The sequence below is a fragment of the Centroberyx gerrardi genome, chromosome 18 (assembly GCF_048128805.1).
Source record: "Centroberyx gerrardi isolate f3 chromosome 18, fCenGer3.hap1.cur.20231027, whole genome shotgun sequence".
Taxonomy (NCBI): domain Eukaryota; kingdom Metazoa; phylum Chordata; class Actinopteri; order Beryciformes; family Berycidae; genus Centroberyx; species Centroberyx gerrardi.
The window spans coordinates 22,006,141-22,030,007 of NC_136014.1; the positions used below are offsets into that span (position 1 = coordinate 22,006,141).

The window sequence follows — 23,867 nt, forward strand, 5'->3', positions numbered from 1 at the left end:
TCTGTGGGATTCATTCATGTTGCTATAGTAACAGCTGTGTGAAAAAAAAACTCTGGAAGTGTGAATGGATGACAATTTGGCCATACTGGCCGCAAAGTCTCAGTTTTGACCACCTGAAATCAACAACAGACATTTTCTTCTCTGTCCTACTGTAGCAGTCTTCCACATGACAAAGGGATAATGTACTCAAAGAAGTCATTGTCTCGTGATCAAAGGAGGATATACCTCCTATATATATAAGTTTTTGCTCAGGGAAGTTTGTTTCTCCTCATACAGTTTCTGCTCATTATTACATGTGTTTGTATGACCCATGTTCACATGGCCTGCAAACGTTTTGACCCCTGTCATCGTAGTGTACATAAACTTTGTTTCACGTTAGCACAAGGCCAAACCATAACATTTTTTTGAAACCTGCTGCACCATATCTTGTTGATCTTCAGTTGACATCACAGAACATATATGGATAGAATGGGCATTCCTATTCAAATCATCATTTGTGAATTAATTTTGCTCATACAGGAATACACCAACTCTTTGGCAAGTAAGATCTTCGATCAACTTAGTAGCATTTCCACATCTGTGTGTTCAGTATTTAATGCTTTAAGGTGCTTTTGAGATGATCCAATGCTAGTTTGTAAAATATACAAGAACTTACAATATAAGTACAAGTATGCACGTCCAACCCAAATCGGGCTCAGCTGCAGGATTTTCTGCACATGGGTGATTGCCTGACGAAGACCTTGTCGGTCGCAACGTTGCAATAAACTTGCTGGGAGAATTCAGTGCTAGTTTGTACCATCTAGTAAACTTACACAGTGGGCCAAAGCATTAGCATTCACTATAGCGAACTGAATAAGTCCACCTCAGTGAAATTTCCACCAATCTCCTTGTTGCACAACAGTAAAATGATCAAAGATTTGAAAGTCGATGTATTTCATTAAGTCTACTGTCACAGAGTGGCAGAGTACTAAATCCAAACTGAAACCGCATGTTTCCAACTTAATTAGACTAAAGTGGGGGTAGTGAGGTACATCTGTTTTTGCTCCTAGCATGTTGGCAGGGTGTGTAATTGATTTAGTAACACCTTTTTCTCTTCACTTCATGTTAATTCCAGGGTAACAGCCTGAGATGAAAGGCAGAGTGTTAAGTTGAGTGAGCTTCCCTTATTGCGGTCTCTGGTGTTAAATGAAGCCTGAAGATGAGGCAGTTCATTCTCCATGTTGAAACATGATATGAGCCTAAGCATCTTTAGTCAACAGATTCCTAGAATGTGTTGCGGGGACAAGTTGTTTATTTGACCAAGCGAGGGAAATGGTCTGTGGCACCACTCAAAAGTAGCAATACGGGCCAAGCGTGCCTGTCCATTAGTTGTTTCCATTGACTTTGGTTAATAGATAACCCACCAAGTAGTGGCTTAATGCAAGCTTTGTGAATTTATTTGCAGAAATAAAGGCAAACTCACCAGGGATCCATTAGGGCCATTCTGTGCTTTACACACTTGGTCTTATTTGATGTTCCAGGCAGAACAAGAGGGTCAAACAGTACTGATTACTGCTGACAGGACATGTGCAAGCAGAATAAGTGCATACCAACAAAATGGTATGTTGAACAGAAAGGATTTGGGTTTGAGGATTGCGGTTAAAAAAGCCCTCAGAGATGTCACCCCATCGCTCTTTGAACCCATTCTTCCTGGTTTTTACGAGAGGCAGAGTTCCTGTGTGCGCCGGGTTTCTGTCTCTTGCTGCTGTAGGTTCAGTTGTTGTGGGGTGACTGGGTTCAGAGCAGAGGGGTTTCTCGCAAGAAGTCTAAGCAAATCAGACAGACGACTTAGGGCAGCTCTGCCTTGTCTGTCAGTGACCAAGTACGGCCTGCGGCTAGCGGAGAATGTCACCAGCGCAGAGCATCCAGATATTACATTTTTCAATCTGGAATTCCTCTTTGTCTGAAGCGTAAATGCTTTTAAATCAAGAGAGCCAGCAGATGAAAACCGGACAGCAATTTCCTGTTGTCTTTGAGGGATTCTTTGCCCTTTTTGTTCACTGCCATTTATTACAATATGTAGCTGAAAGCAGGCTGATATCCCTACAAATATGAGACTCAGCAGGGAGGACCCCATTGAATTTGGAGAGTTTTTTCTGACTGTCTCTGGAATAGGTTGCACAAGGCTGTGTGTTGGTCTAATGTGTTTACTCACACAGGGACACCGACCAGGGTGTTAAGCAAGAGGACAGCAACTAAACATAGGCAACATGTCAGTGTAGCTATTTTTACAAGGGGAAATATTAATATACTGTATACAGCTTTTGACTGAGGGATGTCCCTGCTCTACATTCAGTAAACATCTCTTGAGCAAGTCAGGAGTTTTGCTCTGACTTTGACAGAGACAACACGTCTCTTTGCTCAGATCATACTGTATAACCCTCCCTGCTCAGCATCTATCTGCTCTTATGTTTTCTTCTCTTATAACATAGACCACATGGCTTCCCTCAGTGCCTGCTTCATGCAAACCCAGCTCTGGTTTTGGTATCGCTGTAACGGGGGGGAATAGGACTGCTGACTACCCAGGGTCCCAAAAGTGTCTGGACTAAAATGCCTTTTGTTGTCCTCAAGTGTATATTTATATTTTATACTTTCATTTCACACTGCTCTAGTTTTGAAACAGCGTTTGATTGAAATCTACAAAACTGCAAACAAATTAAACTTTCTCAAAAATATGATACAGCAACTACTGGACAAAATGGAACAAGCATGAATAAAATTTGGTGAGATTTTTCCTTTGCAGACTAAAACAAACAAGATTTTGAACATGGGACTACTGGTGATAGAAAGGCTTTGACAGCTGATTAGCGCTATTAGGGTAGTGCCCAAAGCTCAGAATTTCAATTAGGGACGTGATCAATAATTGATCAGTAAATGAATGTGTGGAGGTGTGTTTTGTGTCCCATAATTCCCAGCTACGCCCCTGTCTCTAAATGGACAGGTTGGGTTTTCAGTGACATTTGCAGACCGACTGATAAGAGCTGTTACATCGACATTTTTCCCAAGACGTTCATGCTGTATGCTGTAAATCGTAGGACAGGAGACAGGAATTTTAGGGGCATGATCTGCGGAAATAATTGGAAATAACCGTACCTTCCGCAAATCTCAGGTTCCTGCAGTTCTACGTAGCAGGAATTTATTTTCAGCTGCTTATGCTACTAAAATGGTGGCACTGCAGAACTGTGCCACTGACCCTCCTGAGGGGTGTTTTTTTTGTGGTGGGCCGTCATGGGACAATCTGAAAGTATAGAGTATAGAGTCTGACAGCATGGGGTGAGATGGAAAGATTAGAGGAAAAGGAAAGCCAAACAGAAGCAGCAACAACCTAGAAACCTGACAGACACATCTTCCATTACCGAGGTGAAAAACAGGCAAGAAAACCATTCAAACTCCAGCTGAACTCGCCTACATTTTCCCTGAAGTTTCCTCTTACGTCGCTTCAAAAGTGAGAAAAACAACTGTCTGTAAGACCTAGGTCAGCTGTGTGGGAATATTCTTCACCTGCCAAGCGCTTTGTTATCCCGCTTTTGCCGTTAGCTAGTATGGCATGTTTGATATCAGTGGAGACCTAAAGGTGCTGCAGGCGGTCCCTCCCACCAAAACATGTCACTCACTCGCGGCAGAAGTGCTTCCCCATCATCTTTGGGGTCAAAGGGCGCGCACTAGGGCTTGCACAGTTGGCGTACATGTGTGTTCTCCCAACACACTGTCACTTGTTTTTCCTTTCCCCGCCTCGTGTTTGGTTCTTTAAAGTTTGCTAGTTAGCTAACTTGCATTCTGAAAAACTGTGGTTCTTTGGCTCCGCCCATTGAGGTTTAACTCAACCAATGAGATTATTTCTGCCTCCAGAGCAGCTCTGCCTCTGAGAAATGTTTGTCAGGGCATTTTCTCTCTTTCTCTAACTTTTTAAATTTTAGGCAAACCTGAACCTATTCTGGGATTTGCCATTTGTCTAGCAATATTGTTTTGACACTGTTTGTTGCAGGAATCATTTTCTTATTACAGTAATTCAATCAATTACTTAAGAGGAGGAAGTGAATATATTATGTCCTACCCTTAAGGATGTCTCCATGGTTTCCATGTACTCGGTGTTAATTTCTGGCTGAAGTGTTTTTCCAGATCAGTCCTTTCTGTTCCCTAAGTGTGTCTTCCTTCCTGGCCCTCTCCTCCTCTTAGAAAAATGGACACAAATACACATATAAACAACGTATCAAACCGTAAAAGAAAAACCATGTCATGAACTCAAGGGAGCAAATCAATTTGTACAGTATGTTCGCATTTGAGTGAATGAGTGAGTGTGTGTGTGTGTGTGTGTGCCTGTGCTTACACGTGAGTAGATATGAGAGCAACAGTCATGTATTATTGGGGTTTATTTTATAGCCATAATTTGAGGTATCAGTTTTCAACAAAGCCTTTCCTGTAGCTGCACTTTGCTTTATTGTTTGGTGTCTTTAACATCTACTTTGTTTCGGCTTCATCCTCATACTCTTTTGAATGTGAAAGGACAATTGCTATGAGGTATTTTGGGTATTCACTCTCTCTCTCTCTCTCTCTGTCTGTCTCTCCTGCAGCGTGGGTGGGCTCCCTCTCCATGGGGATGATCTTCTTCTGCTCTCCCATCGTCAGCGTCTTCACTGACATCCTGGGCTGCAGAGTGACGGCTGTGGGCGGCGCCGCTGTCGGCCTGGTCGGCTTACTGGCCAGCTCCTTCGTCACGTAAGCAACATCCAGCGAAGAGTTTCGTTCGAAGTTGAGATAATGTCCATCACTGGAAATATGCAACACCCACTCTTACAAAATGATTGATAGCAGAAAAATAAAAATGATAACCCATTTCCAGGCTGAATCTTGTATATTTTAGAGATATTGAATGATCAACCTCGCAGAAAGTTCTGCTGGTTGGGTGCTCCATCAAAAACTACAAGCTGATTTTAATCATATCCATGAGCTGCTTCACGTTCTCATTTTCTCATTTTTGAGGTAATGCTTGTCGCCCGCCGTCACTCAACATAATACTATACTGAAGTGTTAGCATGGAGCACCAGAGCCAATCATCTACCGGGGACACATGGAGGATTTTGGTGTCTATGTTTCCATCACTTAACAGTTAACCAATGGGCCAATCTCCCAAAAGCTTTGGTGTATTCCTTTCAGGTTTTATCATCATTCTTAGGTTTAGGGCCTCTCTCCTTAGCACTCCCTTGCTGATAATTTCTTGGAAAGCAGAACCCTATACTTGTCCAAGTATGTGGGAGAACACACACACACACACACACACATAAACATCTCATCCAAACTAAATAGCGAGCAAATGCTCCACCCTCAAATTGCCGTTACTTTTATTGCTATTTATTACAGCTTTACTGCTTATCAAATTACTATCAAGCAGCATTCAGAAGCAAAGCCGGGCTGATAACAGAGTCCTGCAGCGGACAGTGCAAAGTGCAAAGTGCAGTTCTAAGTTTCTTACTCATAAACTCAAATGTTGGCTTAACCAAAGCATTGTCTAAAGCAACCCACCAAATTTATTTACCCCAAACAGGACTTTGGGAACCCTTTAAAGGCGCCATCCTGTTTTTTCTTTGGAGTTCTGCCACTAGACATACAGTAATTCATTTTTAACCTGTTGAAAGTACTTGTTGATGTCATTTGTTTAAGTTGAATGACTGAGAGGACAAAGTAAATTAACTGTCAAACCTTTACTTTGCCTTTAAACTTTACTACAGCAATATTTGGATTCATCTCTCTGTACATTGTTAAATCTTTGCTTCAACTTTCATAGTTACATTCACCAATGTCCCGTCTCGGGGGGGTAGTTACTCATTCACTTTCCCCGCTCAGATTTTCCCAGGGCTTCAAACCAACAACCTTCCAGACACAAGTCAATTTCTCTTACCTACAGGCTGCCTCTGTCCCACCTTTTTAAAGCATGAATTCACAATTACACTCAACAGATCTACTTAGGCACCTTGAGTATCTCTGGTTTAAGCCCTTGAACGTGAAGATTAGCAAAGAAGCAAGGAGACAGCATGAAGTTTTTTTCTTGGAGTTATATACCATGGGTAGTGAAAAAATTGCTCAACTTTCCCCTGGAGCCAATACAGAATATTGTTTTAGTGTGGTTCAGTGTTTATGCAGTATAAAATTTCTTTGGCCTTTGAAGAGGTTTGACAACTTTTCTTCCAACAAAAGCTGCAAGAACTTGTTTTGAAGCCGTACTGCAAAGCAAAGGCAGACTTGGAACTGATTTAGGAGCAAAGATCAAAAAGATATATATCGCTGGGAGATACGACATCTTGAGGATGAATTGAATGAATCAGTCTGGAAAGACGCTTAACATCGGCGGCCTCGTAGTTGAACATGTGGGGAAAACTCTGGACTGTGGTGACGTGTTGTTTTATCCCCCTGCAGGTCCCTGGGCCCCATGTACTTCACCTACGGCATTGTGTTTGCCTGCGGCTGCTCCTTCGCCTACCAGCCCAGCCTGGTCATCCTGGGCCACTACTTCAAGAAGCGTCTGGGCCTGGTGAACGGCATCGTGACGGCCGGCAGCAGCATCTTCACCGTCACCCTGCCCTTCCTGCTGTCCGGCCTGCTGGACAGAGTGGGCCTCCAGAACACCATGCGCGTCCTCAGCATCCTCATGTTCATACTGATGCTGGCCGGCTTCACCTACAGACCCCTGCTGCCCACCAAATCGCCCACCACCCGCACAGGCAGCCGCTGCCCGCCCATCAGCCAGATCTTCAACATCAACATCTGGAAGTCTCTGGGATACCGAATCTGGGCCTTCGGCATCCCCGCGGCCCTCTACGGCTACTTTGTGCCTTACGTTCACCTGGTAAGTTGGTGTTTTGGTTGGATATGTTCATCGTGGGTGGGTGTTTGTCATTAAATGTAGGCGAATTAGAGTTCACTGACCTTCAATACGCATGTTTATGTGTTTATGTTTGAGCATCGTCAGCCCACTCTCTGGGCCGAAGGTTGCTGTGACGTAAAATAACAACGCGTAAATGCCGACAGAGAAATCCATGGTGTGATTTCCCAGTGTCATGATCTCATGTTTTGGACGTTGGGGGAGGATTATGTGTCGAAATAAGGGCAAGGGGTCAACCAGGGACCTTCAACAACACAGATATCAAAACACATATTAGCAACATGAGTTATATTAGTGTGAAAGGTGAGAGGAAGGGTTTCCCCGGCCTGCAGCGAGGCTTAGGAGGTAATGTTGTCAGTGGGGCGAGAGTTTTCCATCAGACGATTTACGACTCTTTAAGAGCACACATCAACATTTAGGAACAAGTATAAGGTTGTCATAGTCTATTAAGAAGTCCTAAACAAGGAAGAGACACCATAAGAAGTCTTTTAAATGTGATATGCAAGGAACATTAAGCAAGGAAATTTATTTTTATATTTTAATGCAGATGGTCAGAAATTTAAACACTTCAGGGAAAACCTTAAGGGAAAATTCATCCTTTTGCATAACTCAAATGCTATTTCTATGATCTAGGTCATTGACAAATACGTCAATATTTGTAGAAATCAACAATCCACACAAAAACTAGAATCCAGGAAACTAATCATTGGTAGGGTTAGTTAGGGTTTCTTTGGTGGACACGGGACCTTAAGACCTTAAGACTTTAATTGGTGATGTTATCAAGAGACACTTACTGGAGCTGCTCCATTCACAACGAAAATAACGCTGACTTTGTAGACTGTTCTGGATCGGAAAATGTATCTGGAGAATGTATCTGTCACCTACTCACTTTTAGTCGAGCTGCTGTGGTAAAATCACAAATCACACGTTTTTCACAGCTTCAGGAGAGACTTTTCCATGCACACAAATGTAGACTGAACTGGAGCGGGAATATTACGTATTTGAGAGTTAATTTTCGCTCAAAGAGGAATCCCTGCCAGCTACGCAGAGCTTCATTGGTATGCCTTGTGTGTTTTTCTCAGTTTATCTGTAACTGGTGTTAATGTACATTCGCTCTGACTGTTTTGAGGTTTGTGTGGCCCTCAGAGAACACCATGCTCACGGCACAAACCAGTTTTTTTAAACTGCAATCCTGCCCTTCCTCCAGATCCTGCTCTGATTTTAGCTTGTCTAAAATGCTTCTGAAACGGGACTAGAATGAGGAGACGGATTCCTGGTAATCTGTTTTGCTTCAGAATTTAGTTAACTAAGAACGAGATTAGGCTGTATCATATTGCTATTGTCATGTGAAAACCTCAGAACTCCAATTTTGGTAATTTTCATGGTTTTACTTGAATTGAAGGATTACGTGGTCTTCTTTGGGTTGAGGAAATTCTGCGAGCCCTTGGGCTTATGAAACCAGTTAACATCCCATTGAATAAACTCAAAAATGCATGGTGGTCAAGCTAAAAACAAGGCTGTTTTCACAAGTTTTCACCTGACAGCGACGATATGTAGTCAACTTAATACAACAGACACAGAAACCTGGAGCCAAAAGCCAGGACTCTTATAGACCATAAGAGTCCTGGCTTTTGGCTCCAGGTTTCTGTGTCTGTGTCAACATTCAGACATTCAACATGTAACATTTAGTTTAACTGCATCCCAGAAACTGTACTTCACAGCAAAACCCTAATGCCCCTGTAGCAGCATGTGTCCACACAAGATACTTCAGCTGTGTGATCTTGATGGATGTAAGCAAATATGACAGGGAGACTGAATCCGCAGGTCGCATTTCAGTCACGTAAACATGTCTCACTTTCTCCGAATTGCTCACAATTTAGGCTATAAGATGGGAAAATACGATTTTGGAGAAAACATTGTCTTAGGAGGGCGGGAAAGGAGAGCTTGGATTTGTCGGAGGGGTTCGGGAGGTAACTGTTTATTTGGACACGATGACTCTGTTATTGGAGGGAGGTCAGCCTCTCCTGGGGATCCCAGCCTGTGTTTTCCCAACACTTCTCCCGTGTCTGCTACTCAGACTGGGACACCGCAGGGTCCTGTCCAGCCTCGGCTACAGTCTTGTCCCCAACCCTAGCCTGTAGCCCCTGCACCCGTCCTGCCCGAGTCGCAGACCCAAATCCTAACCCCCTCCCCCCCTTGGCCAAGCCCCAGCCTTGTGTCACTCTGTGGTAAGCAGAAGGAAAAAACATGGGTCAAAGAGTGGACTGTTCAGTCTTTCAGGAAGGGAGTCCACAGTGTGCAGGGACTAACACAGCTGCCGAGGCTAGCAGGGAGTGCTATCAGGCTGGATTCTCCCCTCGAAATTTGTGTGTGTGTGTGTGTGTGTGTGTGTTTCCCTCAACAAAATGCTGAGTGCACACTTCTACTGCTCTTTGTATGTTTTTCCTCTATCCAAAGCCAAGCCGCGCCTATCAGCTGAAGACTGTGAAAGTGTAAAGTCCAATGAAGGCAGATTCACACACACACACACACACGCACACACACACATAAACACACTCTTCCAGGTATTGCTGATGTTGAAGGATAAGATATTGCCATTCAAGTTTGGCTGTGTTTGCTCTGTGAGGGGGGTGATATAAGGTGTGAGCATTGCCAAGGGCAGAATGGCAAAGGAACTCAAGTTTACTCTCACTTCTCACTTTGCAAATATGGCTGACAAATATAGAGGAATAGCACATGGGTAATGTATTGAAAGTTCAGCATGCGATGCATTTCCTCCCTAGTTTAATCACTGCTGAATCATATCAGCTTCACACTCACCACCACATTGAAACCTTGTTGGTTTCTCCTATACATCTCTAGCATACTGAATGGCACTGTGTTTTTTTTTTAAAGCTTTTAAAATAAGCTCGTTTCAATGTGCTTTTATGAGGAGCACCTGCAGTGCTGCGGTGTGCATGTTGGAGGGGGGCTGGAGGTTTAATGGCCATAAAGCAGCCAGAGTGCAGAGATAAGTTGGGACGGGGCACACTGGGGACTTAAAAGGGAAAATCCGCCCTAAAGCACTCGGTTAAAAAAAAGCAAACAAAAAACAGCTAGTGGCGATGTACCTTGCATTTCTGGGCCAATTTTGTTGTTTGGTGGTTTATTTTATCTTATTCCTGCGGATAACTGGCCAAATGTAGACAATGTGACGTCACGTTTAGATATTTCCAGCAGAGCTACAATGGAGTCCATCATAGAAGGGCAGAGATATCAATTTCTCCAACCTACAGTAGCCTCAATAGACCAGAATGCAATGCAGCCACAAGACATTTCGCGTTTTGAGTAAGGGGCGCGGCTTTTTCTCAAACTATCTCTCTTAGTCTTACTATGGTGTCGTTATTGCTCTGTCCACCTACACGTAAAACAAGCTGCAGGATGCAACAGGCACGTACTCTGGGGGTTGTCGAAAGGCATTGTGGGAAATGTAGGAAATCACTAACTGAAGCAGAAGCAGTGCTTAAGGGAAATGGTTACACCAAAAAAGTAAATCACATCATTTCATCACAAAAAAACTCCTGGATTGCATTGAATTGAACCGATTAATAGATCGATGATGTATAACAGTGTAAAAGTATCCAACTGTTTAAAAGGGGATCAGGAAGAAGTAAAAAAAAATGTCTTAAGTTCCTTGTTTTACTCAAACCAGTCTGCACAGCTTTGTACACTCTGGCTTTGCATTTCTGGATTGGTGACTTCCACCGGGGCAAAGTAAAGGGCCGTCTCAAAAATGCATTGGGTATCCCTGCTTTGTGTGACATAATATACTTAGCAGATGTTTAGCGAGATAAGGGTTGGAGTCAACGGACGTAATTAGTTTAACAACCAGGCGCAGAGCAGCACTGTGCCACGTCAGCCTCATCGTTTATAGCCATGCTTATATGAACTATGTTGGCCTGGGAAGTGTGTGTGTGTGTGTGTGTGTGTGTGTGTGTGTGTGTGTAACCTGCTATGGCTAATACAGTAATGAAAAGATTTTACAAATATTTTTATGATGCTTGAAATTAGTGATCAAACATTTTTGGCTAAACTGGCTTTAAGGATTAGCTAAATTTAAACTACTTATACAGCAATAGATAGAAAACTAAAATAAGTATCTATTCATCAGTGATTTTAAATAGATAATTAATGGAATAATGTAATAATTAAAATTAAAATGGTTATGTGGTTTGATATGTTACTGTCTATCTATTGTCTACAGTCTCTGCATTGTGTGCATATGTGTGCTTGTACACGTGCATGTGTGTGTTTGTGTGTGTGTTTATTTGAGGATTGGATGTTCTCTGCCTGGCCGTAAGTTACATCACATCAGCTGAGCTTGTGTGCCAGAATACGTGATCGCAGACATGCACACACTCAAAAAGTCAATAATTTAATGCTTATCTTTGGTGCCCTCTTTTTTTTTTTTAGCAATTCTGACAGGCAACAACGCCCGACTGCCTCAGCATTGCTGATTTACTAACATAGGAACGTGTCTGCCTGAATAAATACATGGATATATGTGAATAGAATATTTGAATAGATGTTTTTGCCTATTGCTGGGGGTGTTGCTGGAAAAATTGCCAAGTGTATGGTCAAGTTTAGATGTTTAATGTCAGTGCCTATCAGTATTTGACAAATATATGTTATCAAACTGCTTGCAGACTGAGGAAAGCTTTAGTTGGAGCATTAGGAGTGCTGATTGGACACACTTCACTGTATTCAGGTTTAGATACAGAAAAGCAGGATGTGGAACAATAGAGTGGGAGTCCGACTGCTGGGAGCAAAGACGCTCAATGATAGTGAAGCAGTCGGTTAGCTTACATAACCCCCGAAATGTGATTGGGAGCCAATCAGCTTGTGTTTATATGCCAACGCTCCATGATGAATGTAGCATGATACTGGCTTGAACCGGAGTATAGCATGATAACCGCTGCTGCCGTGATAAATGACCGTTTAATCTATTCAAATACCCAGGAATGTAGATGATGTGCGTTATTTGGCATGTACAGCAGTGGAAGAGAAAAATTTTGCTTTGGTTTTTCTTTTTTTTTTTCTCCAAGGGCAAACACACGACACAGCACCCCCTTGCAACCTAGCAGGAACCCTCTAATACATAACAGACATAATTGATGCAGTGTGTGAATGAGTCAGTGAGTTCAATAGGGAATGTCTTCTTGGTTTCTGCTCGAAACATCTAGCGACGTTTACCCAGCTGGTCACTATTTAGAGTGGTCGAGTTTTATAGATTTCCTCCTCAAGTCTGCCCATGTGCTATCAGTAAGCTAACATTATGATACCACAGCAGAGGTGGAGAGACTGTCTGCTGTATCTAGCTGACCAGACAAATCCTATCAAGGGATAGAGGGTATGTGACATTGTGTGTGTGTGTGTTGCCCTTGCCTGGTCCTACCTCAGACGTCTGCTGTGTTATCTTGGGCCGTGCGTCCTGGGCACATGACCCTCTGTCTGTGTCTGGTGACCGACCTTACTCAGCACCGAGAGGCCACTGCTGACTGCAGTTTTGCTGACGGATGGCAGATTTACGCCATCTCTGGTCCTCAAAGCACGCAGGGTCGGAGTTCCTTTTATTTTATGGTTTTACAACGCTCAAAAATGTTCTGTCATGCGGTGTCAGATCAGGTTTGTGTGACAGGTGACGTGTCCGCACTGGAGGTCTTGTTTGAAGCCAGTTGACAGAGAGAGAAATTCATGTCTCTGTGCATCGTCTTTCATCAGTTGTATTCTCTGGGATAGCAAGTGTAGAGATCAAATTGAAGAGGTCTAAATTTTGCATGTGTATTAGAGGCCAAAGTATTGTTTATTTTTACATAACAGTTTTAATCCTGGTTTAATCCAGTTTTTTCAACTAGGACATGGGACCCAAAATAGGCCATGGACCAATTTCTTGTAAAAGAAGAAAAAGAAGCAATATATTTTATTTTTTATAATCATATTTAATGCATTCTACACATAATATACATATACACTCACCGAGCACTTTATTAGGAAAACCTGTACACCTGCTTATTCATGCAATTATCCATTCAGACAATCATGTGGCAGCAGTGCATTGCATAAGATCATGCAGATACAGGTCAGCAGCTTCAGTTAACGTTAACATCAGAATGGGGAAAAAATTTGATCTCAGTGACTTTGACCGTGGAATGGTTGTTGGTGCCAGACGGGCTGGTTTGAGTATTTCTGAAACTGCTGATCTCCTGGGATTTTCACACACAACAGTCTCTAGAGTTTACACAGAATGGTGCGAAAAACAAAAAACATCCAGTGAGCGGCAGTTCTGCAGACGGAAACGCCTTGTTGATGAGAGAGGTCAGAGGGGAATGGCCAGACTGGTTCTAGCTGACAGAAAGGCTTCAGTAACTCAGATAACCTCTTTACAACTGTGGTGAGCAGAAAAGCATCTCAGAATGCACAACACGTCCAACCTTGAGGCGGATGTCACTTTGGTAGCCGGTTGACACTGAGCTGAAAGCTGATACCTACCCAGTATTAGTAAGGTGTTCCTAATAAAGTGCTCGGTGAGTGCATACATATAGTGTATACATATATATATACTGTATAGAGCCCGACCAATACTGGATTTTTGGGGCCGAGGCCGATACCGATATTAGGGAGTAAAAAATTTCCGATATCGATATATCGGCTGATATTCTTTATATACAGAATATATACATAAACACACATTTTTTGCAATGATCTCTCAAATGTGGTTATCAAACACTTGTGACAAAGATATGTAATGAAGGCAGGATATTTTACAGTTTAACAATAAACTTTATTATCCAAAATGAGTCTGACATCAGTGCACTGAACAGTAAACTTCACTTCACTTCACTTATTATAAATTAAAAAAAACACAAATAGAACAAAATATATATAACTTAAATTTAGAAAATAAACATTAAATGCTGCCTATAAAAATAAAATAAAATCGGCCGACCGATAAATCGGTTGGGCTCTAATACTGTATATAGATCACACCAACTCTCTTACACTCACACACTGAACACACACACACAAAAAAAACCACAAACAGTGCTATCACCACAATGGATTCTTGCAGGTGAAGAACCAACCACATCCTTCCTGGAAAAAACCCCTCAAAAAACGCAGCTGCGCAGCTCACTTCCGCACAAATGTACCACAGCTTTAAGACTCTTGATTTGAATAAACAGTGATAATATCTAAGGACACTCTACTGTTGTGTAGAATAATAGCAGTAGGCGATGATACAGAAATTCATTTTCACTGCCCTAGATGAGAGACTAGAGGCCACAGATGTAGAAAATACAAATGCATAAATGTTTTCTCAACTTGTGACTTGTGAGTGTCTGGTGAAGAAAACTAACAAAAATGTCCCGTTATCCTCTTAAATATCTCCAACCACTGAAGAGGTTTCCCTATTGTTTTGATTTATTTTGATTAGTAACCACTTACTGGTTTGTGGGTGATAATCATAAGCCGAAGGGGGAGTTGTGAAGATAACGCGTGAAGCTTTCAACACAAAGAAAACTCCAGTGTGCACAACGCAACAGCAGAGCGTGAATCACTCACAGTCACACAGGCCGGACTGAAACAGCTCCGTCAGAGAGAACGCCGGTCACATCTGGCATTTCTCTGAAAAATCACCTCCCCAGGGGCCTGGAAGAGGTGTGTGTTTCACATCTACACCTGCATGTACGACTACGCATACACACACACACACACACACACACACACACACACAGACACAGCAGACCCCCAGCCTTCATGCCGCAGCTTGGCTTTTGGAGGACGTGGATGTGGGAATCCCCTCAAAGCAGGAAACTCATGAATACTGAATGTGTTGTTGTTGCATAACGACACAGATGATGAGGCAGCTAGCGACCTTTACAGATGGATGTGTGACCTGCAGGGTTTTGGGCGAAGGGAGGGGGAGGAGGGAGGAGAGGAAGAGTACAGCCAGGCTCTTTGACCAGGACTGCAGGCCTCTCTGGCTCTCTGGCTCCTCGACTCTGGGGCTCACAGATTGGTGCTTCGGGGTAGGAGGGACACAGAAACAGGCAGCAGTCTGGAAAAGTAGCATCTGGGCTGCTTTTCTCTCACTCTAATGGGCTGCAACCCCAAAAATAGGGATACTAGCATTCGCTTTTGCTGCAAACTGAAGACAACCCGGGGGAGAGAATGTGGTAAATCAGAAATGTGGACGGCAGTATATCAGATAACAGTGGGTGTGAGAGGCAGGCTGGGACGTGGTACCAACACCAGACTCCCGCCTGAAAAATGAGCAGTGGAGAGTAGGGGGGTGGAGGCGCCTTTCTCTGGCAGATATATGGAAAGCTGGGAATTTTGTGGAATTCCCTAAACTGGCCCCAACCCCCCCCTCCCCTGCACCAAGTTAAACAACCGCAAATGCATACGCTCCCTCCAAAACCTCACATACGATTACGCCCAGATTTCTACGAAAAGAATGCAAGAACGCTGACCTTCCCATACAAGTCAAATCCTCAGCACATAGAAGTTGCATAAACTTCCTCTCACTCTTCACAAGTAACCTCTTTCATTTTGCCCAGTCACGTCCCTTTCCATAAATACATCATTACCAATTTGTTATAGGTGCCATAATTCCTTCTTTTGCATTTTTTTTACCTTCTCTTTTCCTGGGTGTTTCATTGGGTCAGAGCCACGAGGCGGCTGTGTTGACCGGGGTCTGATGAGGTTCGTCTGTTTCCTTTCATGTCCGCAGATGAACCACGTGGAGGAGCGTTTTGGAAAGGACGCCAACAAAGAGGTTCTGCTCATGTGCATCGGCATCACGTCCGGCGTGGGCCGTCTGATCTTCGGCAGGGTGGCAGACTACGTCCACGGAGTCAACAAAGTCTACCTGCAGGTGAGCGTCCAGCCGCAGCGTTAAAACAGAAACAGGAGTTCACTGGCACACTACCACTTTTGATGATGTTTGCTCACATGGGACCTTAATGATTTTGGGTACTTGCAGGGTTATGCAGTTGCCACCAAAATTATAGGCCGTGGTCAAGGAGCAACCTCCATCATATCGGCAGTCGACAAAACTGACTGGCCGATATCCGATATTTACTAAAAGGCCAATAATTGCCTGATATATCGACAAACTGATCCGTCTAACCCTACTGTGTACCGTTTGCAGGACCATGAGAAGACGTTAAGTTCCATATCTTGTATCTCCGTCCCTCCCAGGTGTCTTCCTTCTTCGTCATCGGCTTGATGTCCATGATGATCCCTCTGTGCAACATCTTCGGCGGGCTGATCGGCGTGTGCCTGCTGATGGGGCTGTTTGACGGCTGCTTCATCTGCATCATGGCCCCCATTGCCTTCGAGCTGGTGGGAGCCAAGGACGTGTCCCAGGCCATCGGCTTCCTGCTGGGCCTGATGTCCGTGCCCATGACCGTGGGGCCTCCCATCGCAGGTACTGCAGGCCAAAGTTCAGCCAGAGGAATAGTCTAGACAGGGTGTTAAAGCTCCCGCTGTCTAAGTTCATAACCGTGGTTAGAGAGACCGTCCCATAACAGGAAGGTCCCGGGTTCAGTCCTGCACAGCTGATGTTGTGCACTTGAGCGTGAATCCTTAACTGCTCATTCACTGTAAATTACACTGGATAAAGGCCCATTCACATCTAGAACCATAGCTATAAAGATAACTATAACTCTAAAAAGATTGAAATCGTTCTAAGTAAATAGAATGCCTGTGTTCCCACTACAACGATAACTATAAAAAAATACAAAACTATGAGTGATTTTTTTGGATGCAGAGACAACAATAAAACATTTTCAGCCAATCAAATGAAAGGTGTAAGACAGGAGGGGCTGGGAGAGTTTGGTAGCTCACTGCAGAGATGCTTCTTTTGCTGAGGGACGGTATCACAGACATTGTTGTAGTGTGAATGCTTGAGCAACAACGTATCGCTATAGTTTATAGTCATCTTTAGGTCTTGAAATTTTCGGAAATTGCAGAAAAAAATGGTTGTAAAAACGAGTTGTATACTTAATGTCATTACACATTATAGTGATATTTGTTGTTGTGAAGAATAATCATCAAGTACAGAGTGATATAGCCTAGCTGCTGAAGTGACAAGACACTGAATCTCTGTAGCCGACCCTGACCTCTGACCTCTCTAGAAGGGGGATTTTATCATTATTGTATATAAGGAAGTTAAAGTCTGGAATGAGCATTGGATTTCGAAATGGAAAACATGTAGGAATCCAAGTGACGTTTGAAACTCCAGGCTTCCTCGTGTTTTGCAAACAGATCAGCTTACACTCTTAGAGAAAAAAGCCTCTCCATCTTACAGCTCTAGGTCGAAAGAAGACTAAGAAAAACTCAGTGTGTCCATGTAAAGAGGTCAGATATTCATAGGTCTTTTGCACCACCTAGTGTTTATTTTGGCTGGTTCAGCTGAATTTGCTGGGTGTGAATGAGAAGTTGTCCAGTATTCACATAAAAAACAGTAGGGAAAGATCTTTCAAGGTAGCCCAAAGACAAATTAAAAAAACAGGGAAAACACGCTTTCATCTTTAGGTTTCCCATGTTAGATATCAGTCACACATATACAGGAGCGCACATGAGCATCATGCGCACCCTATATTTGAACTATCCTATAGACAAGGAATTCATTTTTCTCAGAAAGAAATATGGCTGATGAGTTCATACTTTATTGAACCCCATAGGGTAAATTCTCTTTTCGCTTCCCCCCGCTAGGGAGGTCAAAGGTCAGGGTCAGCTGGAGCTGGGGGACGGGGAGGTGGAGGGTAAACCCCGGGGCAGGTGGAGACAAAGTACCAGTGAGAGGAGAAGTCCTGTCGGGGGGAGACACAGGGAGACTCGGGACAGATCTGTGGAGTGATTCTCACCAAAATCCACCCAGTTTCTTATCAGCTCTGTTTTACTCTGAGAATTAGTCAAGAATAGACACACAAGTATCTCTTCACCCCACTTCAGATAATCCTCGTATTGTTCTGAGGTCAGCATTGTGATTGTGGGTCAAAGCCTCAGGCCAAACCACAACTGATACTTCTGCTATTGCTCCTGGTGTTTGAATGGTTCACTCTTCTGCACGTCACTACATGATGATGAACCTCAAGATGTTAAAGTCACAATGAAACAGCATTTTGAGAGCATTTTGCTTCCTTAATTTGATGTAACGTAAAAACATACTTACACCTTACATAGCCTCTTAATTTGTTTGTTTCTTTTTTCTTTCCTTATCTCTCTCCCCTCTCTCTCTCTCCCCCTCCTTCCCTCCCTCTCTCTCTCTCCCTCTCTGTCTCTCCCTCTCTCTCTCCCTCTCTCTGTCTCTCCCTCTCTCTCTCTCTCCCTTCCTCTCTCCCTCCCTCTCTCTCTCTCCCTCTCTCTGTCTCTCCCTCTCTCTGTCTTTCCCCCTCCCACTCAATTTCAGTTTCAACTTACTTCATTGGCATGTAAATAAATTTGTGTTTCCAAAGCACATAGAGGGGAAAATAATAAATACAGAAAGACTCACTCCCTCTCTCTCTCTCTCTCTCCGCAGGCTTCCTGAGGGACAGGCTGGGCAGTTACGACGTGGCCTTCTACCTGGCGGGAATCCCCCCGATCATCGGCGGAGCGGTGCTGTGTCTGATTCCCTGGGTAGAAGCCCGGCGCAAGAGGCAAGAGAAGGAGGAGGCGCTGAAGAAGGGACAGGACGTCACCCAGAAGATGCTGGACTACGAGAAGGCTCAGGGAGACGCGCCGGGCAAAACCGGAGAACCCGAATCCGTCCTCTAAACGTCCCGCCGAACAAAACTGAAACAGAGACACACAGACAAATACGTTTCCACACCGAGGCCGGCACCCAGGAGACTGCAGACGAGCAGTGTTTTATAATACAAGTATGAGATACAGTGTGTATGTGTTTAGCTGTGTGTGAACGAACCGGATTGTAATGACCGCCTTCAGTAGGAGAATGTTGGAAAATGCCAAAGCGATGATACATATCAGATAAACTCGTAGGTTGAAGTACAAGTACACAGTTTAACATGAATGTGATCCTGAAGAACTATGCATTAGATTGTTGTCCTGCGTTAATTGTCCAGCTGTCAACATCAACTTGAAGGTTAAAATGAAAATGAGGAAACAAATGTCACACTTTATACTTCTCATAAGGGAAAGAGAGCGTGCTTTACTTGCTGTAGATGCATTATGAAGGCTGCAAGTGGAAAATCCTCGGCCAGTCTCTCTACAAATTCCCCTTTTTTTTAACTGGCATTCTTTTAAGTATTGAGGGTTTACATTATTCTTTACAATTCTCAATACTATGCAGTGTTAGATCTACAAGTATGGCATAAAAAGAACAAGAATTATATTATTATTAGATTAGATAGAAACCAGACATGTTTGATCACATCCACTGATTTGAGCTACATCAATATTTTAAATGCAAAACAAAAACTGCCTGCTAAAGATCGCAGAGAAGTTATTGAAACTTGCCATCTTTATTGTTTTCTCCCTCGGACAGAAGTATCTGTTCCTTTTTACACATTCGTAAAGCATGCCAAAATTGTACATATTGAGGGAATTTGTGCGTAGTATTTTGAAGAGACATAAATATCACTTCAAAGAAGTGCTTTGTGAAATATTGGTCTTAGTTGTGAAGGCAGCAGCTTTAAGCACAGTGATATTACATCCCATCTGAAATGTCAGCATCGTCTTTTCCCCAGGCTGGATCCAGGAAATCTGACCTTTTATACAGTGTAGCTTGAATGATTATTGCAAGAGGCTGCTTGTAGAAACATGTGACCACTTGACACCGAGCCTGACAATCCTCATCAGTGTTTTACATCAGCGTCTCTGACACTGTCGTCTCCGTTTAGCTTAACCAGCACAGGACAAGAAAACTAAAGTACATCTGCTTTTTGCTATGCAACAGATATGATGGATGGAACGTGAATATTGATTCATAAGGAACCTATTAACATTGTGTTTGTATAAATGAATATTATTAATTGACTTTAGTGTTGATATTAAGCAGTATTTCCTTTAACCACAGACAGTGGTGAGAAAAATATGGTAATTTGTTTTGTTTTGGGTTTTTTCTTTTGGTCCAACATTTCATCCCATAAATCCCATTTCAGAGTGCAACATACATTTAAAATCTCATGGCTTTTTGATTATTGAAGCAAACAAATAAATAGTCAAAGCTGTTTTAGCCCTGTGGAAAAAGCAAGTGAGCCATTATTGGTAAAACACAGTAAAAGCATGTTGCTGCTGTGCTGAATATAAAGTTCACTCAGTAATTGACAACGTCCAGGTCTTGAACAAGCACTGCAGGATGCAACTGTCACCTGATGTGGGATTATTCACCTGAGCTAATTTGTGAGGCCAGTCTTAGTTCATTTCATAAGAAGGTGAAAATCTCCCGGCACATTATCTTGGATGAACAACTTCTCAGAATGGACCAAAAACAAACAAAACTGACAAAAAACCAACTGACAGGTGCACATATTATTTCTCACCACTGTATAGAAAAGTAATAATATTATACATTTACCTACAGTATCTTATCATCTGAGACTCAGTCTCCACCGTATTTTAAATGTAACTGAGGACATGAGTTTGACTAATCATTGACAGTGTGACCATTAGTCTGGTAAAGTCAAGTTAACCATTGACTCTGTGCTCAGTTCATTAACCTTTGGTAAGAAAGGTGTTTGTTTTGAGTTTCATGTTTTCATATTGTATTTATTTTTTTCTAGAATTTGTCGAGCAACAATGTCATGCCGTAATTTGCCTCTTACATTGATTTACCGAAGACCAAATGTACTGAAAATGAAAATGGCTGACTCAAAGTTAGTTAATTGTGTTTGTTTGAGCACCATGCTGTAGCAGGCCGTCCCGCAGCCTGCCGTCCCCCAGGATAGAGGAGCCGAACCATCTGAAAGTGTTAGGAAGTCACTCAGCAGCATTTCACTAACTACTGACAGTGAGAGATTGCTTTTGGAAAACTCAGAGACCCACTGGTTTGACCCTGAAAGACTTGCACAATCCCTTTGACTACTAAACATGCAGAAGAGTCTTTCTCTCTAGCAAAATACAAACATCCAGCGTTGAACTGCTATGGGTCAATGATTTTTCCACAGCAAGACCTGTGACACTATCTACCTCAGATGTCATAAAAAATTAATGCTTTGTCCCCATCTGGACTATATTGTCATCCCCATTCCTCATTGTGTTTTCCTATTAGCCTTCCAGCCTGTTTGCTCTGTAAGAGAGTCTGGTGCCTATCCATAGCACAGAGCGGTGTTCATGTTTGAGCGGTGCTTATGGAAATCTGTGACTGGAGAAATGCAAATAAACTCTAACTCTATAAGTCTTAGAAAATGATCTAGCTGTTCAAAGCTTTGCTCATTAACGAAGCTCTCGTCACTCAGAATCAGAAATTGCCTTTTATTCACGTAACAGATGCGAGAAACTTCACATGGTGTTTACATCTTTTCTCCTTTCTAAATATGAATTTGAATATGATTAGATTATATCAGTTGTCTTTGATTTTCATAACGTGCATCACTGATGATTGTTTATAACCGACTTAGACTATTTTTCATACTCTAATAGCGCTATTCACCAATGAGAGCCTCAAGTAATTTCATGAGTCAAAGAAATTACTTAATCTGTACCTCTGAGTTTTGATTGTGAAACCTCTTTGCCATACACACAATTCATTGTTTTATTGTAGTTAATGTTAGTTACTAATTTAATATAGTTATTGATTCATACTTGGTTCTTGAAATATTCTTTGCCATCTAAAAGAAACGTCACTTTTTGGGAAATGTTTCAGTATAATTACATGTTCTGTTTTTATGAAGTAGTGGCTTAAGACCAAATTTTTGGACAAATTGCCTTTATCTTACATGCAAAATGTTTTATGTTGCCAATACTTTATACAGAAGCTTTATTCAGGGGCTAAATTGAAGGGGAATGGGTCTCCTGTGCAAAGTTTGGGAGACTTATGGATAAGCTTAACTGCCCCGTGTTTATAGGATTGTTGTTGTTTATTTTCTATTATATTTTGGCTCCTTCACTTTCAATCTAACCGCTAGCTTTATTCAAAATTTCTGTATACAAGTCTAATTCTCTCAGCCCATTTTTACATGCTTTGTTCTAGTTTTTTGTTTCTTTAATGTTCAATCACATATGTACTATTTGCTCCATGTTGCATGTTGTCGATAATTCATATCCTTTATGAGTTACCCAGAATGTTTTCTACTTAAATATTTTTTTTTCATATGTATGAATTGAGTCTTTGCTATCTGCTACAGGATGTACAGCGTACTATAAGCAATGTAATAATATGTAAGTACCATAAACAGGATCCAGCATTTTCAAGACAGTAAAAAAAATGTTTAAATTTTCAGTGACATTCTCGTAATTTATCTCTCCATGCCACCACTAAGCTTAAAGCCCCAATCTTTAATTTATCTGACACACAAGCACTACTTACATCAAATCCTGTGTGTTGGTAAATGACTATAAAGCTTAGGTTTTTTCACACAGATTCTTGAAGAGTTTTACTACAGTGGAAAACAGGCTTTTCCACTGTAACTCCAAACAGCTCATTTTACTTCAGCGATCACAACCAATACTGCAGGAAAAAGTCAGCTAATGGTGAGCCTAAAAAAACAAAGATTATGAATGTAAACAATATCTTACAGCTTCAAACATATACTGTAAAACTTGTTTAGCACACATTCTTTCCTTGTGCTATCTTGTCGTGAATGAAAGAACTGAAATTCAACTAATGGTTATTTTGCTGGGGACCCCCTGGAGCCCTCTCAAGGACCCTGGACCCTAATTTGGGAACGACTCGGGGGACCTCTAGTGTTGGGGGGATAATGCCTACATGATTGGGGTCAAATTATGGGGGTCAAGGGGTCCTTAGGGGTTTCCAGGGGGTCCCCAGCGAAATGATCATTCGTTTATTTTAGTCTAATTTCACTGTTACTTCATTTTCTATTTTTGCATAATGAGAGAATGTATAAGGATGATTATTTTGACTGTCTCTCCACTGCCCATATGCCCACTTACAGTTAAAAAAATCTTTAAACTTTTTTTTTTTAGGGGTCTAATTCCTATCTATTTGGAGGTCATTGATATGAAAAAGTTATTATTCTCCCAACACTAGAGGTCGCCATTTCCCCTGAATAGTAACCAGACCGCCGATCCTGAGAGGAAGAAGAAACGAAGACCACTCACTCTGCTGCTACAACACACAGAGGAGAAACTTTACGGTTTTATGTGATGAGTAGTTTTTGGAGGAAAAACAACTTTGTTTCAGGTCTGTACCAGATTCAACTCTGCTCACGAAAGGCGAGTAATGTTTGCTGCAGTTCGTTTATAGTCGATTCCAACGACTAAAATGTCATAACATACTTCTTCCGATGTGACTTGAAGGCGACGTGAACGGCAGGGGGGCAATGATAAAACCTCCTTGATAACGACGACTTCTGCAGACTGGAAGGTGGGTTCTTTCTTTTTTACCTGAATAGACGATCTTAGCGTCGTCTTAGCTGAACCCAGCCATATACTGTACACACACCTGGCTACGTAGGACTCAACTGTCATTCTCTTCACTGTCCAACTGTTTTCACGATGGGTGCCTCAACTTTTACGATTTAGCAGGAGAAATCTCCATAGATGAGGCGGAAAACGGAGAGTAAACGCGCTACTCATCGTGTTTTGCTGCTTGTCCGCTTGTCACGCTCGTATCATCATCAGCAGCCATACAATTAATTTGACAGGTTTGTCTGCCTCCGCCAGTCCGAGACACGGTGTAGAAAAATAAACACGTCCGTTTCGTCAGCATGGATGACGACGACGACAACAAGGATGACCAGGAGGAAGATACCCTGTTTGACAAGAGGAAGGACACCGGGAGAGG

General features: G+C 42.4%; 1 protein-coding gene across 1 annotated transcript in view; it reads left to right on the forward strand.

The window, feature by feature from the left end:
- slc16a10 (solute carrier family 16 member 10) overlaps positions 1-22,433 on the forward strand; it is a 41,016-nt gene extending 18,583 nt beyond the window's left edge. Inside the window, exons 2-6 of the mRNA XM_071899237.2 lie at positions 4,611-4,755; positions 6,451-6,880; positions 15,687-15,830; positions 16,157-16,385; positions 18,483-22,433. Coding sequence (XP_071755338.1) covers positions 4,611-4,755; positions 6,451-6,880; positions 15,687-15,830; positions 16,157-16,385; positions 18,483-18,718 — 1,184 coding nt within the window. The 3' untranslated portion in view covers positions 18,719-22,433. The remainder of the gene's footprint in view (positions 1-4,610; positions 4,756-6,450; positions 6,881-15,686; positions 15,831-16,156; positions 16,386-18,482) is intronic.
- Positions 22,434-23,867: the final 1,434 nt, after the last annotated feature.